The sequence below is a fragment of the Ciconia boyciana genome, chromosome 22 (assembly GCF_034638445.1).
Source record: "Ciconia boyciana chromosome 22, ASM3463844v1, whole genome shotgun sequence".
NCBI lineage: Eukaryota > Metazoa > Chordata > Aves > Ciconiiformes > Ciconiidae > Ciconia > Ciconia boyciana.
In genome coordinates, this window is record NC_132955.1 from 1,661,711 (window position 1) to 1,678,532 (window position 16,822).

General features: G+C 67.8%; 1 protein-coding gene across 1 annotated transcript; it reads left to right on the forward strand.

The window, feature by feature from the left end:
• Nucleotides 1-1,866: 1,866 nt before the first annotated feature.
• NEUROD2 (neuronal differentiation 2) lies at nt 1,867-2,940 on the forward strand. Its single transcript, XM_072885903.1, has one exon. It carries the CDS (start codon nt 1,867-1,869, stop codon nt 2,938-2,940), a length of 1,074 nt encoding a protein of 357 aa, XP_072742004.1.
• Nucleotides 2,941-16,822: the final 13,882 nt, after the last annotated feature.

Genomic DNA, 16,822 nt, shown 5'->3' on the forward strand with positions numbered 1-16,822 from the left:
GCCTGCCCGCACCGGTGGGGCCGAACTGGGCACCGCCACCACCACCGCCTCCCCCGGGCCCTGCCCGGCCGCAGCCCCCAGCCCACGCCAGGCCCTCGGCATCGCAGCCATCCTTGCTCGGCTGGTGGCTGAGGGTGGGGACGGACCCGGGCGAGCCGCCACGGTATTTTGCGGCAAGCCGCAGATGCCAGCTCCCGGCGAGGGTCCCTGCGGCGTCTCCCCCCTCGCCCCGGTGCCCGCCGGCTGCCCCCGACACGCTTGGCCCGGCCGGGATGGCCGGTCTCCCCTGCCGCCCTGCCGCTGGCTCCATTGTTCAGCCCGGCCCCGCCATCGCCTGCATCTCGCCCGGGTCCCATTTTGCGGCGTGTAGGCAGAGCTGTAGATTTGGAAGAGGTTTTTTTTTTTCTTTTTTTTTTTTTTTTTGAGTACAGAGTGACAGATGGCGAGTCCTCCTTCCCCAGAGAGACAAATCTCCCTGAATGCAAGCGCATGTCAATCATTAGCTCTCATGTGATAGCTCTCGCGCATGACGTGCCAACCATATGGCACTGGCAGCAGAGCTGGTACCCCCTTTGCTGGGTAGAGATGCCACTCTCGCCTCCTTTTGGATAGAGGACTGCAGGAGGCTGGAGCACCTCAAGGAGCCGCGTCCCGGTCCCAGAAGATGCTGGGAACAATGAAATAAGAATTCCTCCGGTCCGCCCGAAGGTGAGTTATGTAAGAAGTGGAGGGCTGGGAGGGCAGCGGTGGAAACTTGAATGGAGAAAAGGCAACTTCCATGTTGATTTTGTTTCTCCGCCACGTCTCGCCCTTTTTTCCCCCGTCTTTCGTTCTCCCCCGGCCCTCGCTTCTCCCGCTCCCCGCCGGCCCCGCCGATGGGGTTCCCCCCCTACCCCCCCGGAGCTCCCCCGGGGGTTGTTAGGCTTCGCCCCCCCACCCCCTCGGTCCCCCCGTCGTCGTCGTCGTCGTCCCCCCGCGGCTGGGCGCGCCCGGGGCGGCGCGGTCCCGGCGGGACGGAGCGGGCAGCGGCGACCGAGCGGCATCAACGAAATCGGCGCGGAGCCGCCGCGCCGCCGCCCCCGGGGGCCCCGTCCCGGCGGGGCCGCCTCCCCGCTCCCCCCCCGCGCCCCCGGCCCCCGCTCCGGGCGGCGCCCCCGCCCCGGCCCCGCCGCCCCGCCCGGCCCCGGGGGCGACCCCGGCAGCGCCGCCGCCCGCGACCCCCGCGCTGCCCCGGGGGGGGGAAGCCCCGGCCGCGGCCGCCCCGCCGCCCCGCCGCCCCCCGCCGCCCCCCGCCGCGCCGCCGTTTGATGCCGCCGCATTTTACGGGCCGCGCTCCGGCGGCCGGGGGGAGCCCCGGGGCGGGGGTGGGGGCCCGGGCGGGCTGACCGGGCCGAAGGGGTAGGGGGGCGGGGGCGGCGGCCGCGCCTCGGCGCTCCGGCCCCGGGACGGCGGTGGCGGAGCCGCGGCCGGGGCCGTTCCGCGCCCGCGGCGGGGAAAAGTTGGAGGCGTCGAAGAGGGGCCGGCGGCACCGGGCCCGGCCCGCGGGGCACCGGGGCGGGGGGCGGCACCGGCCGGGCCGGGGGCGGGCGCGGGAGAGGGGAGCGGGGCGCGGGCGGCGGCGGCGGGGAGCCCGGCGGAGGGGGAGGTCGGGGGGGTGCGCGTCGCCGCGCCCCGAGGGAGCCCCGGTGCCGCCGGGGTCGGGCGGCCGGGGCGGGCGGCGGCGGCGGGCGGCCCCGCGCCCAATTCGTTTTCGCCGCTCCCGGGGATCGCGGCCGGGGCTGGGGGCGCGGAGAGGGGCGGGGGGGGGGGGGGGCGGGAGCGGGGCCGCCGGTAACGCCTGGCTCTTTGCCCCCCGCTGCAGCCACCATGTTGACGCGACTTTTCAGCGAGCCCAGCCTGGTCCCCGAAGTGCCGAAATTCGCCGGTTGGGCCGAGGAGTGCGAGGAGGATGCCCGCAGCGAGAAGGAGGAGCGGGCGGGGAAGGGCTGCGCCCTCCCCGAGGAGCCGCCCGAGGGTTCGCTGGGGGAGAGCAAGGAGGAAGGGGAGCTAGGCGGGGACGAGGAGGAGGAGGAGGAGGAGGAGGAAGGCTTGGAGGAGGCGGAGGGCGAGCGGCCCAAGAAGCGCGGCCCCAAGAAGCGCAAGATGACCAAGGCGCGGCTGGAACGCTCCAAGCTGCGGCGGCAGAAGGCGAACGCCCGGGAACGGAACCGAATGCACGACCTGAACGCGGCCCTGGACAACCTGCGGAAGGTGGTTCCCTGCTATTCCAAAACGCAAAAGCTCTCCAAAATCGAGACCCTTCGCTTGGCCAAGAACTACATCTGGGCTCTCTCCGAGATCCTGCGCTCGGGCAAACGGCCCGACCTGGTTTCCTACGTGCAGACTCTGTGCAAGGGGCTGTCGCAGCCCACCACCAACCTGGTGGCCGGCTGCCTGCAGCTCAATTCCCGCAATTTCCTCACGGAGCAGGGTCAGGAGGGTGGCCGTTTCCACGGCCCCAACGCCTCCTTCGCCGTGCACCCCTACCCCTACCCCTGCTCGCGGCTGGCCGCGGCGCAGTGCCCGCCCGCCGCCGGTCCCGGTTCCCACGGGCTGAGGACACACAGCTACTGCGCCTCCGCCTACGAGAGCCTCTACGGCAACGCGTCCCCCGACTACAACAGCTCGGAGTACGACGGTGGGCTCAGCCCCCCGCTCTGCATCAACGGCAACTTCTCCCTCAAGCAGGACTCTTCTTCCCCCGACCACGAGAAAAGCTATCACTACTCTATGCACTACTCGGCGCTGCCCGGCTCCCGGCCCGCCGGCCACAACCTGGTCTTCGGTTCGGCGGGGATGCGCGGGGGGGTCCACTCCGAGAACATCTTCCCCTACGACATGCACCTCCCGCACGAGCGGGGCCCCATGTACGAGGAGCTCAACGCCTTCTTCCACAACTGACACCCCCCGAGCCCCCCGGCCGCCCCGTCCCCGAGGCGGGGACGCACACCCACACCCACCCACCCACCCACCCACACCCACACACACACCCGCGGCGGCCCCGCGGACCGGCCCCCGGGGCTCCGCCGTGGGCTTTGGTGCAATATGGGGACCCGGCCCCGGCGGCGGGTCCCCGCGCCCCGTGGGGACAAAGTGCTTTTTTGGGCGGATTTCCCCTTTCCCTTAAATGGTTGTTATTCTTTATTATTGAGTTAGTTAATTTATTATTCTTCTTATTTATTCTTGTTATTATTCTTGTTATTGCTATTATTATTACTATTAGTATTACTATTATTATCACTATTATCACTATTATCACTATTATTATTATTATTATTATTATTATTATTATTATTATTATTATTATTATTATTATTATTATTATTATTTTATTATCATCATCACCGTCCCCGAGGGGGGAGGCCCCACCGCGGCCCCGGCCCCCCGGGCCGCAGCGGCAGCGCCCGGCGGAGCCGCCCCCGGCGCCCGGCCCGGCTCGCTGGGTCGAGCCGCCTCGTTTCCTTTTGAATTCGTTTTCATTTAATTGTCTATTTTTTAATTTTTTTTTCCTTCCCTCCCCCCATTTTGTGCCGTTTCTCCCCTCCACCGCCGTGACCCCCCCACCCCCACCCCCCCGGCATTGGACACCCGCTGCCCCGGCCCGTGGGAGCGAGAGGAGCCCGCGCTGCGGCGCGGAGCGAAACTTTCCGAAGCAATAAAGAGGCGAAGGGAGGAACCCACATTTCTATCTATGCAAGCAGGCCCGGCCCGGCGGACGCTCAGAGATGCACTTTGCTTTGGGGGGGCCCCGGCCCCGCTCCCAGCCCCGGGAGCTCCTCTCGCAGCGCGTGTGTCAGGACGTTTTTTACCTGTTTTAAAAACTTGAAACGGAAAAAAAAGGAAAAAAAAAAAAAGGAAAAAAAAAAAAGGAAAAAAAAAGAATTAAAAAAAAAAAAAAAGATAATAACAACCCCCAAGCCCGCGGAGCCGCCCCGGTTTTCCCGAGCTGGCGGAGCCGGGGCCGGGGCGGCGGGGCAGCCCGCAGCTATGCAAGCGGGGCTCCGGGGGGGCTGGCGGGGCTGCGCCCCCCCCGCGGCGCCCGGGCCCGGCCCGTGTGTCTTCGCCCCGGTTTGCCGCATTCCTTCGGTCGGGAGAGACGCCGTAAAGCCGAGAAAACGCTCTTTTTGCTTTTTTTAAATTTTGGGTTTTTTTGGGTTGGTTTTTTTTTTTTTTTGGTCGTTTTTTTGGAACCTGCCCGCACCACCTTCGAGAAACCAGCATTTTTAGAGACCAGGGAGGAGGAGGAGGAGGAGAATTTCTGAGAAATGTTTTCGAAACGAAAAAAAAAACAAAAAACAAAAAACCCTACAAAAAACAAACAAACAAAAAAGTTTTGCAAAAAAAAACAAAACCCGGGAAAAACACAAAAAAAAAAAAAGAAAAAGAAAAAAAACCACAAACCGTTGTAGCAAAGGGGACCCGCCTGTCCGACACCAGAAGTGCTTTCGTGTTTCCGTTCCGTTTCATTTCGATTAATAAATATTTATGGCCAACGATATGCAAGAGCCCCCCCCCGCCGGGAGCCGCTCCCCGCTCCCCGCTCCCCGCTCCCCGTTCCCCGCCCCGCGGACGCTGCTCGGTGGCGGCGGAGCGCGGGGGCGCGGGGCCGGGGGGCCCGGCGATACTGCATGCATCGGCCCCCCCCCCTTCCCCTCCCCGGGGCCCCCCCCCGGCCCCGCTGGACGCTCGCAGCCCGGTCCCCGCCGGGGCGGCCCCGCCAGGACTCGTCGGCCGTAACCGAGCCGCCGCCGGTGCGATTCGCGGCGAACCTGTAATTACCGAGCGTCCTTCGACGGCGATTAATAAATATTCAATGTTGACTCCGCCGCCTTCGCCGCTTTCCTTCCGCCCCGGGGCACCGGGGGGGCACCGGCCCGGCCCCCGCCGCCGCCGTCCCCGGTGCCTCTCGGCGGTGCCGGAGCCTCGGCCGCTCCCGCCGCCCGAGTGCGCGGCCCGCGGTGGGGCGGCGCTGATATAACGCGGCTCAGCCCCACGGGTGTCCCCCCCGGGACCGGGGAGGCGGTGTCCCCCCCCCTCGCCAATAAAGGCACCGGGATCCGGAGCGGCGGCCCGGCTCGGTCCCGGCCCCGCCGGCACGGGGCGAGCCGCGGCGGTGACACCGCTCCGGTCCCCCGGGAGGCTGGTGCCCGGAGCGGGCACCGGCCCGCGGTGCCGGTGGCCTCGGCGAGGGTGCCCGGCGGCGGTGGCCAAGGCCGGGTTCGTCCGTAGCGGCCCCGGTACCTGGTCGGCTCCCGGCGCGGCGCCCGGTGCCCGTGCCGGTTGCCGGTGCCGGTGCCCGTTGGAGCCCCGGCGCGGTGCCCGGTCCCGGTGCCAGTGCCGGTGCCGGTTCGCGGTGCCGGTGCCCGTTGGAGCCCCGGCGCGGTGCCGGTGCCGGTGCCGGTGCCGGTGCCGGTGCCGGTGCCCGGTGCCCGGTGCCCGGTGCGGAGCTGTCCGCCGCGGCGGTGCTGAACGGGCGCCCGGGCCCCGCCGCATCCCCAGGCGAACGGGCGTCGGTCTATCTACCGTTCCCGCCACCGGGGCTCATCACCGCCCGACGGCCGCGGGCTCCGGGCGGGGACGGGGACCGCGCTCCCGGTCGCGCCGTGCCGCTGCCCACGGCCACGGGGATCGCGGGGGGCCGGTTCCCCGCGGGAGGCGGCGTGCGCCGGGGCAGCACCGGGGCTGCGGGGCCGGAGCCCCAGGGTTCCTCCCGGGAGAGGCCGGGGGGCCCCGCGCCCCACCGCCCCGCGGCTTTTGGGGAAAACCGGGGCAGGTTTGGGGTCGGGCCGGGACGCGTCCCCAGCCTGGCCGGGCCCGGGGCCGGCGCCGAACTGGGGAACGGCTCCCGACGTGCCGGGCCCGGCCCGGGAAAGGGGACGGCGAGGAGCCGGGACCGGGCGGCGGAGCGCGGCCCCCGAGGGCCCCCCGAGACCCCCCGAGACCCCCCGGCCGGGCCGGGCCCCGGCGCTCGCCGCTGCCCGCGGAGCAGCGAAGCCTCTTCCGACGGCTCCGGCCCGGGCGGCCTCCCGGGAAGGGCCTCGTTTCTCCGGGGAAAAAGCCTCGGGGCCGCCCCGGGGGGGGCCCGGGCGGGGGCGATGCGCGGCCCCTCGGCCGTCACCCGCAACCGGCGGCACCGGGGCCGCGGCCCGGAGCTGCGGCGGTGAAGGGCGGATGCCCCGGCGGAGGGGAGGAGGAGGCGGGGGGCCGGGGGCTGCGGGGGGGCCGCCGACATCTGCTCCCGGGAAGGGCCCGGGGCCGGCTGTGCCGGGGGGTGCCGGCCCCGGGGCCGGGGCTGCGGTTTACGTTCAATTCCCGGGATTTTTCTTTCCCCGGCGCCCGCTCGGCCCCGCCGAAGCGAGGGGATGCGGGAAGCCCCCTCCCGGCTGCTCCCGCACGGACCGGCCCCGCACTTGGTGCACGGCCCCGGTGCAAAGCTCCGGAGAAAACCTCCGGTGCAAAGCTCCGGTGAAAGGTTTTGGTGCACGGTCCCGGTGCACGGCTTCGTTGCAAAGCTCCGGTGCACGGCTCCGGTAGAACGCTCCGGTGCAAAGCTCCGGCGCACGGCCCTGTGCAGAGCACCGGTGCACGGCCGCGGTGCTCGGCCCCGGTACAAGGCTTCGGTACGCGGCCCCGGTGCCCGGTCGGCCCGCACCGCGGCCCCGGTGCTCAGCGGCGGCGGCGGCCGACGGATCCCGCGGAGGGAGGAGGGAAGCGGGGAGCTGCCGCCGCGACCCGCCGGGCTCTGCGAGGGTTTTGCGTGATCGTGGGATCAAAGTCACCTCGGGGGGGTTCGGAGGGGGTGTTACCGGGGACCCCGCACGGCTCGGCTGGGGGGGACCGGAGCGGGGCCAGCACCGGGGGGACCCCGCGGTGGCGGCTCGCCCGTGCTCAGCCCCCCGATTTCCAGGCAGGATGAGATGGGGGGGTGGGTTTGTCCCCCCCACACACACCCCGCCGCCCCCGGTGCCCCCGGCCCGGCCCGGCCCGGCCCCTCTCCCGGCCCGGCGGAGCGCGGCGGGGGCGCGGGGCGAGCGCCAGCTCCGGGTCGCCGCTGCCACCGGCGAGTGCCAGCCGGGGGGGGGGGAGGAGGAGTCATTGCTTCAGTTTAAATTTCATGGCATCTGTTCATTATTATACAGTGCGGATTTTTATATGGACAGCTAAATTAAAGACAGATTTCTGCCAAAATTGCAGATACCATAAAAAAACGGAGGCTCCCGGCCCTGGGCGCTCGCCGCGCTGCGGAGGCGGCCCCGCTGCCGCCGCCGGGCCGGGCGGACCCGCTCCGGGGGCCGGGGCTGCCCGGGGTCGGGGGTGGGGGGTCGGGGTGGGGGGTGGGGGCTGCCCCGGTTTTGTGCGATGGGGAGACCGGGACGCCGCCCGGGAGGAGGTGGGGGTGGGGGTGGGGGTCCCCGCCGTACCCGGAGCCGCGGCCGGGGCGGGCCGGGCTGGCAGCGGTCCCCGCCGCACCGGGGGCTGCCGAGCCGCCCCCTCCCCCGCCCGGCCTGCCAGGCTCCATCGCAGAGGAGTTAAAACAAGGACATCTGCGCCTGGAATCGCTGCGAAGCTCCAAACCTGCCAACGCCTGCTGGCACCGGCCGCCGGCAAATGCTGGTACTCCGGAATGCGGCACCGCCTGCAGCCCAGCCCGGGGCCCCCGGTCCGGGCCCCCCCCGCCGCAGGGCACGGCCCGGCCCGGCGCCGGTGGCTGCGGGGCGAGGGGGTGCTTGGCCCGGCTGGGCAGGGAGGGCGGCTGCTCCTCCCCCCGCCCCGGGCACACGCGTGTCCGCGGCGTGGGGGTGGGGGGTGCGGCCCCCCCCGGGCAGTGTCCTGAGCCGGTGGGTGCACGGAGCTGCACATGTCCCCGTTGTGTCCCCACCAGCCCCAATGTAGGGGCTCCCGGACCCCCCCGGCCCTCGCTGGGGTCAGGTCCGTGTCCCGCCCCCCCCCATTTACACCCTGCCCCACTGCCAGCGTGGGGCTGAGCCCCGAGCCCTGTCCCGCATCCCCGGCCGGGGCGTGGGGAGGGGACGGTGACGGTGGGAGACGCCGGGGAGGGTAAGGAGAGGCCCCCGCGCCCCGGTGGGGCACGGCCGGTGCTGGGGTGGCTGCAGGGATGGGCTGGGAGGGGGGAGAGCAATGGGGGGCGGGTGGTACCCGAGGGAAGGGGTCACGCAGGGCCGGGGGCACCTGGACAGCCGGGGCTCTGCTGAGCAGCCCGGGGGGCCGCAGCCCCAAGCCCTGTGGAAAGGGGGGGACCTGGCCCCCAGCCCCTCCCGGGCCCCGGGGGAGAAAAGGGGCAAAACCCAAGCAGGGGCAGTGGGGGAGGCCGGATCCAGCAGACACGGGGCCGGCCCTGGCCGGGAGCTCCGGAGAGCAGGTGGTGCCCACCTGAGCACCCCGCGGCAGCCAGGCCCCTTCCCTTCCCTTCCCTTCCCTTCCCTTCCCTTCCCTTCCCTTCCCTTCCCTTCCCTTCCCTTCCCTTCCCTTCCCTTCCCTTCCCTTCCCTTCCCTTCCCTTCCCTTCCCTTCCCTTCCCTTCCCTTCCCTTCCCTTCCCTTCCCTTCCCTTCCCTTCCCTTCCCTTCCCTTCCCTTCCCTTCCCTTCCCTTCCCTTCCCTTCCCTTCCCTTCCCTTCCCTTCCTTTTCCCTTTCCCCCATCCTGGGCTCCAGCCCCATCCCCGCAGCCCCTCCAGAGCCCCCGGCTGGGGGTACCACCCTGCCCATCCCCATCCCAGTGCGTGGGGGCCCACACCCCAGCTGGTCTCCCTTCTCCCCCCTCTCCGTGGCAGGCGGTGGCTCATTTCATATGGGAAATGTCCATTTTGTTGCTACTTAAAAGCTGATTTACGGCGGCTGCATCCCAGCTCTGCCTTGGCCTGCGTTCATCCCATAATCTGCCCATTTCTCTTGGCAGCTCCGGCTCGCCCGGGCTCGCCGGAGGTCTGTGCCGGGCAGCGGGAGCACCCGGTCCCCTCCCGCGGCCCCCGGTCCCCAGCCCCGCTCCCCCGGCAGCCTGGTCCTCGTGCTGCTGCTCGCAGCTGGATCCCATCTGCTTCGAGCGGATCCTGATGGCCCCGAGACGGCAGCGCCGGGCGATGCCTCTTGCGTGTGGTGGTGGGACGGGGGGGGACCCAACACCCCCAAAACACTTGCTGGGGGCCGCAGGGCTGGAGGGGACACGGGCAGGGGATGGGGACGGCATGTGGGTGGCTTCGCATCCCCCCAGCACAGCCAGGACCCCCCCCTCCATCCACCTCCGCCCCGGGATGGGGCCGATGGGATCCATCCATCCACCCGCCCAGCAGGACAGACAACCGCCGTGCCCGGACAGACCCCGTCGGTGCGTGGGGCACGGTGGCAGCACCAGGGCCCAAGCCGAGGTCCTGGCCCGGCAGCCGCCGGCGGTGAGCAGCGTCCCGGCTGGCCCGGCCCTCCTGCACGCTCCTAATTAAATTTTACCCGACTATAAATCTTTTTGTTAAATGTAATTGAAAAACACACCTTTGGAATCATCACATTAACCCGGCATCCGCTTTATTAGAGTAATTAAAGCCTTTCTCAAGTTAGCGCCGGGCGGATCGGCTGGATTGTGCCGTAATCCTGGCAAAGCAAACAAGTTCGGAGCAAAACTAATTACATTTAGAGCAGCTGTGATAATAATCCTAATTCAACCCCATTTGGTGCCTAAAATCCGGCGATCCGGCAGCGAAAGCCGGGGCGGGGGGGGCGGCCACAGCCCGTCTCTGCCCTCCAGCTCGTCCCCTGCCGGCAGCAGTGCCGGGGCTGGCAGCAGCCCTGGGGCTGCCCTGGGTTACCCCAGAGCCTGGGGGGGTCCCTGGGGGGGTCCCTCGGGGCTGGGCTCCCTCTGGGGGGTCCCTGCCCTCGGCCACCAGCCCCCAAAGCTGCTGACCCCATCACCCTGTCTGACCCTGTCACCCCTTGCCGGGCACTGCCGGGGGCCGTGGCTCTGCCCCGGTGCCCAGACGGTGGCACGGTGCCCAGGCCCCCCCCCCGCGGCCTCCCCGGGGACGGGGGGGGGATCGGGCGGCCGCAGCTGGCGCACGCAGCCGTAATGGCCACGGCTGGGCTGGCACGCCGGCCCCACGCCTGCGGGCACACGGGCAGGAGCAGCTTGTGCGCGGTTTGTCCTTGACTAGTCCCCGCGTGGCCGCCCCTGCCTGGCGCTGCCCGCCCCGGCACGAAGCCCCTCGCCGCCTGCCCGCAGCCGAGACCTCCCAGCTCATCACACGTGTGATGCCAGACCTTTGCCGGCACCGGGGCTCAGCTCTGTAGGCCGGGCAGGGCACCCCGCTGGGAAGCAAATCCTCCGTTGGCGTCTCCTCTCGGTGCCGGAGCCGGTGGGCACGGCATTGGCACCGGCACCGGCACCGGCACCGGCAGCACCGCGGACGCGAGGCCGGGCAGGACGCGGGAGGTTATTTGCATCCTCGCGGTTACCTTGGGGAACGTTTGCTACAAATGTATATTGGAGCTTTTTTATTAAAGTTGCCAAAAATTTGTGTTAGCTAATGGCTTCTTAATTCTGCCTAAAATGAGAGAAGGAAAATGATGCCATTCATCTTGTATTGGTTTGAAATCACATCTGACAACTAATCGATCATACTGTGGGACATTAACTCCTTTGGATGGGGGCCCAAGCCGCTCTCCCAGGCTCCTCGCTCCCGCGCTGGATTCATTTAACTACTTTACTGCTGGTATTTTGGCACGTGGCGCGGCGGGCTGGTTCCTCTCCGGTTGGTGCCGCTGAATTATTTGCCTTTCTCCGGATGCAGCTGGCACGGTGCGCCGCGTCGTCCCCCGCCCCTTCGCGTGCCGCTGCCGGTGCCCTTCACCCGACCTTCGCCCCGCGGCCCCCCTGTGCTGCGGGGGTCCGGCCCCCCCCCCCCCTTCCCGTGGGTCTCCCCCGTTTTGGGCATCGCTGGGGGATTTTTTTCCCGGCGCAGCTGAGGGTGAGCGCCCGGGGGTGCTCGTGGGGACGAAGGGGAGGTCCTGGGGGACCGCGATGGGGGTTGGCTTTGCTCCTTGGCCCTGCAGTGGCCCCAGGTGACCCGTGCCTCAGTTTCCCCATTGCTCCACGGGGAAGGGCTCGGCTTTTGCCCGCCTGCGTGGGCACAGGGACAGGCGGGTCCCCAGGGCGAGCGGAGGGGCTGGTGGCACCTCACGGCCATGAGCGAAGGCAGGGTGCCCCCATCCCCTATGTGTCGTGTCCCCCCCAGCAAACGCTGGTGACCCCCCCGCTGCCACCACGACGCTCCGGGAGCCCGGTGCCCCCGCAGAGGCTGTAGGGCTGCGTCCCCCTGCGCGGGGACCCCCGGACAGGGCTGAGGGTGCTGGGGACACCCCCACACCCCGGCCACGCAGGGCCGGGTGCTGCCCCCCTCCATCCACAGCCACGAGGGACGGGACACTGCAGTGGGGAAGGACCCGGAGGGACCGAGGGGACCCCAAGGGACCCCAAGGGACCCCGGGACCCCACGGCCATGGCCCGGGCAGGCGGCTTATATACCCAGCGACCGGGGTGGCCAGCCCGTGGTGGGTCACCCGCCGCCGGGGAGGTCGGTGTCCCAGGGGACCCACCGCCATTGTCCCCGTCCCTGTCCCCAGGGTGCACGGCTGGACCCCGGGGTCACGGCCCCGTGTCCCCCAGAGGGTCCCCAGGGGCACCGGGGGTGGTGGGTGCCAACAGAGGGGTCACAGTGGGGCCCGGCCCCCCCCCAGAGCGGAGGACATGGGGACAGAGTCTCCCCGCCAGCCCCTTCTGATGGCTCCTGGCTGAGGAGAGCCATCCCCGCCCACACGTCCGTCTGCCTGTCCGCCCGCCTGCGCGTCTGTCTATCCAACCATCCACTTGCCCACCCAGCCATCCTTCTGTCTGTCCACCCTCCTGCATGTCACCTGTCCGTCCATCCACCCATCCACGTGTCTGTCTCTGCATCCACCCATCCGAGCTTTTGTCTGTCCATCCATCCATCCATCCATCTGTCCGTCCATCCGTCCATCTGCCTGCATGTCCCTCTGTCCATCCATCCCTCCATCCCTCCATCCATCCATCCATCTGTCCGTCCATCCGTCCATCTGCCTGCACGTCCCTCTGTCCATCCATCCATCCCTCCATCTGCCTGCCGGTCCATCCATCCATCCATTCATCCTCCTGCATGTCCCTCTGTCCGTCCATCCGTCCATCCATCCATCCATCCATCCATCCATCCTCCTGTGTGTCCCTCTGTCCATCCACCCACCCACCCATCCATCTGTCCATCCATCCATCCATCCCTCCATCTGCCTGCCTGTCCATCCATCCATCCATTCATCCTCCTGCATGTCCCTCTGTCCGTCCATCCATCCCTCCATCCTCCTGTGTGTCCCTCCCTCCCTCCATCCATCCATCTGCCTGCGTGTCCCTCTGTCCATCCACCCACCCACCCACCCAGCCGTCTGTCCATCCATCCTCCCATCCACATGCTCATCTACCTGTCCGTCCACCTGTCTGCCCCACCGTCCGTCCATCCGTCCATCCCTCCCCCCCCCGGACGCCGTGTCCCCCGTGGGCCGGGGTTGCCGTGTCCCCGCCGCGGTGAGGGGCCAAGCCCCGCGGTGTCGCGGTGAAGCCTGGCCCCGGCCCCCCAGTTGGGTGACCTGGCACCCCCCTGGGTGACCCAGGAACCCCCCCCATGTGACACCGCTGGGGTGGGATCTAGAACCCCCTCTGTGACCTGGACCCCGGGTGACACCGCTGGGGTGGGATCTAGAACCCCCTCTGTGACCTGGACCCCGGGTGACACTGCTGGGGTGGGATCTAGAACCGCCTCTGTGACCTGCACCCCGGGTGACACTGCTGGGGTGGGATCTAGAACCCTCTCTGTGGGATCTAGAACCGCCTCTGTGACCTGCACCCCGGGTGACACTGCTGGGGTGGGATCTAGAACCCTCACTGTGGGATCTAGAACCCCCTCTGTGACCTGGACCCCGGGTGACATCCCTGGGGTGGGATCTAGAACCCCCTCTGTGATCTAGAACCCCCTCTGGGGTAACCCCCGCTGTGCCCCCCTCGGGTGACGCCTTCTCGCGGGGGGGGGGTGCAAGGGGCGTGTGCGCTCGCGGGGGGGGGAACCCTCACACGGGGGCACCTGCGGAGGAGGGCGAGTGTCTGCGGGGGGTGCGGGTGGGGGGCATGGGGGGTATGGGGGTGTGGGAGTGGGGGGTGGGGGTGTGTGGGTGGGAGGGTGGGTGTGTGTGGGGGGTGGGTGTGTGGGTGGGGGGTGTGGGGGTGTGTGGGTGGGTGTGGGTGTGTGGGTGGGGGTGGGTGTGTGTGTGGGGTGGGTGTGGGTGTGGGTGGGTGTGGGTGTGTGGGTGGGGGGCTGTGTGTGTGTGGGGGTGGGTGTGGGTGGGTGGGTGTGGCTGTGTGTGTGGGGGGGTGTGGGTGTGTGTGGGTGTGTGTGTGGGGTGTGGGTGGGTGTGTGTGTGGGCGTGGGGGTGGGTGTGCACACTCGTGTGTGTGCAGTGGGCTCACACAGGGCTGCACCCCCCGCTGTGGGTGGGGCCAAGCCAGGCGTGGCACCATGGGCGGGACCAACCAGGGTGTGGCAGGGATGGGTGGAGCCAAGCAGGGTGTGGCAGGGATGGGTGGAGCCAGCGGGGGGGCAGTGCACTCTCTGGGGGGGGACTGGATCCGCTCAACGCCCTCAGTGTCCCCATTGCTCCCTTCATCCCCTTCATGCCCATCACCCCCTTCCTCCTCCTCATCCTCCTCATCCTCCTCATCCTCATCACCCCCTTCATCCCCATCACCCCCATCATCCCCCTCACCCCTTCATCCCCCTCACCCCCTTCATCCCCCTCCTCCCCATCACCCCCATCATCCTCCTCATCTTCATCACCCCTTCATCCCCCTCACCCCCATCATCCCCATCATCCTCCCCATCCTCCTCATCCTCATCACCCCTTCATCCCCCTCACCCCCATCATCCCACTCACCCCCATCATCCCCATCATCCTCCTCATCCTCCTCATCCTTGTCATCCCCTTCATCCCCCTCCTCCCCATCACCCCCATCATCCTCCTCATCTTCATCACCCCCATCATCCTCCTCATCTTCATCACCCCCTTCATCCCCCTCACCCCTTCATCCCCCTCACCCCTTCATCCCCCTCACCCCCATCACCCCATCATCCTCCTCATCTTCATCATCCCCTTCATCCCCATCACCCCTTCATCCCCCTCACCCCCATCACCCCCATCATCCTCCTCATCTTCATCACCCCCTTCATCCCCAGCACCCCTTCATCCCCTCACCCCTTCATCCCCCTCACCCCCATCACCCCCATCATCCTCCTCATCTTCATCACCCCTTCATCCCCCTCACCCCTTCATCCCCCTCCTCCCCATCACCCCCATCATCCTCCTCATCTTCATCACCCCCTTCATCCCCCTCACCCCCATCACCCTCATCATCCTCCTCATCCTTGTGATCCCCTTCATCCCCCTCACCCCCATCACCCCCATCATCCTCCTCATCTTCATCACTCCCTTCATCCCCATCACCCCCATCATCCCCCTCACCCCCATCCTCCTCCTCATCCTCCTCATCCCCTCACCCCCTTCATCCCCATCCTCCCCATCACCCTCCTCACCCCCATCACCCCCATCACCCCCTCACCCCCATCCTCCCCCACCCTCATCCCTCCTCGCCGGGCGCGGGCGATAAAGACGCAGACCCCGAGCGTATGTCAGGAATCAGTGCCTGTCGCCGGCGCCTAATCTGTTTTTCTAAGCCGCCCACGAGCAGCGCGCTCGCCGAATTAGGCCGACAGCTGCTACGGGTCCTCTCCCCCTCCGCGCCCGCACCGCGAGGCCTGCCGCAGATGCCGAGGCCGGGAGCGGCGGGTACCGCCGCTCCCGGCCTCGGCATCTGCGGCAGGCCTCGCCGCGCCCGCCTCGCACCTCCCGCCGCTCGGTGCCGGCACGCGGGCGCCGGCACACGAGGACCGTGAACCTCACCGGGGGCGCGTGTGGCACCCAACCGTAGATCCCCCGGGAGCGGGCGCGGGGCACGCGCGTGTGCATCCGCTGCCTTTTTTTTTTTTTTTGGATAGCAGTAGAATGCAATATGCAAATGAGATGGTTATTACCGCAATGTTCGTCAAGCTGAGCTGAGAAGACATTAATAGCCTGATGAATATGCATGTGAATTTGTTAATTAAGTTAATTATTCTGCTGAAAATGCATTCGTCTTCCAAGGACATTTTCCCAATGATTTTTACATGCTTCAGTCATTAGTCATGCTATATTTTATCAGGGAAATGAGTTTGCTTAAGTTGTAAAAAAAAAAAAAAAAAGGCACGAAAGAAAGAAAGAAAAAGGAAAATGGGGGGAAAAAAAAAAAATATGAAAAGGGAGAAGAAAAGAGAAAACAAAGCGCGGGGCAGGGCAGGGCCGGCGGCGTCGGGAGGGGGGAAACTTTGGGGAAGAGCCGGGGCCGGGGCTGCAGGTGGGTGCAGGTGGGTGCGGGCACCCCCCGTCTCCCCCCGTCTCCCCCCTTTTTTCCCTCTGATGACAAACTTTTTTTTTTTTTTTCCCAGTGCCAAATTTCCAACACATTAATTAATTGTTGTAGCCAATTAACTGTAGTTGTGCAAATGAGTTTAGCACTAATTACCATGCAGTGCCTGTAATCACATAAAAAACTTGCTGAGAGGTGGAGGGAGCGGGGGGAGCGGGGGCTCTGCTGGGGCGCGGTGGTGGGGGACGGGGGCAGGATCCGGCCGGGGCTGGGGGGCAGGCGGCGGGGACGCGGGCGGCGGGGATGCGTCACCCTCGCGGCGACACCGGTGTCCCCAGGGCTGGCAAGGGCTCGGCGGGAGGGGACGGGGAGGGACCGGCCGTGGCGGGGGTCACACGGGGGCAGATGGTCACAACCTTCTGGTTCCTGCGCTCAGTGGTGCTGGGCACCCCCACGTGCCGTGCCGAGCCGTGCCGAGCCATGCCAAGCCGTGCCGCGTCGTGCCATGCTGTGCAGAGCCATGCCGAGCTGTGCCATGGCGTGCCGTGCCGTGCCGTGCCGAGCTGTGCCATGGCGTGCCGTGCCGTGCCGAGCTGTGCCATGCTGTGCCATGCTGTGCCGTGCCATGCTGCGCCATGGTGTGCCGTGCTGTGCCGTGCCATGCTGTGCCACGGTGTGCTGTGCCATGCCGTGCCATTCCATGCTGTGCCATTCTACGCTGTGCCGAGCCGTGCTGAGCCATTCCATACCGTGCTGTGCCATACTGTGCCGTGCGGAGCTGTGCCATGCCAGGGGAAAGCAGGGGGACACGTGGCACCAGGCGGATGCCCGGGCTGGGACCCCTGTCCCACCCTGCCTCCCCCCCCCGGGCAGAGCCCCCGCAGCCCCTCGGCGCCCGGTGTCTCCCCCGGCCGTGGCTCCTCTGCCCACCTAACCACACCCTGGGACGAGGTGGGGACCCCCCTGTGCCCCCTGATTTTGGCAGGGTTGGGGTGGCCAGGCCAGCGCTGAGCCCCAGGGCCCCCCCGGTGCTGGGCTGGCACCTCCCGGCGAAGGGCAGCCGGGGCAGCGGGCAGCCGGGGCCTGGGTGGCAAGCGGGCACTGGGGATGGGCTGGCACCCTGCCTGGCCGGAGGATTAGCCGTGCCATGGATACAGACTCCCCGGGGCTGCTGAGCTGCTGGGTTGGGGCTTCGGGTGGCATGGTATGGCACGGTATGGCATGGCATGGCACGGCACGGCACGGCATAGCATCGTACATGG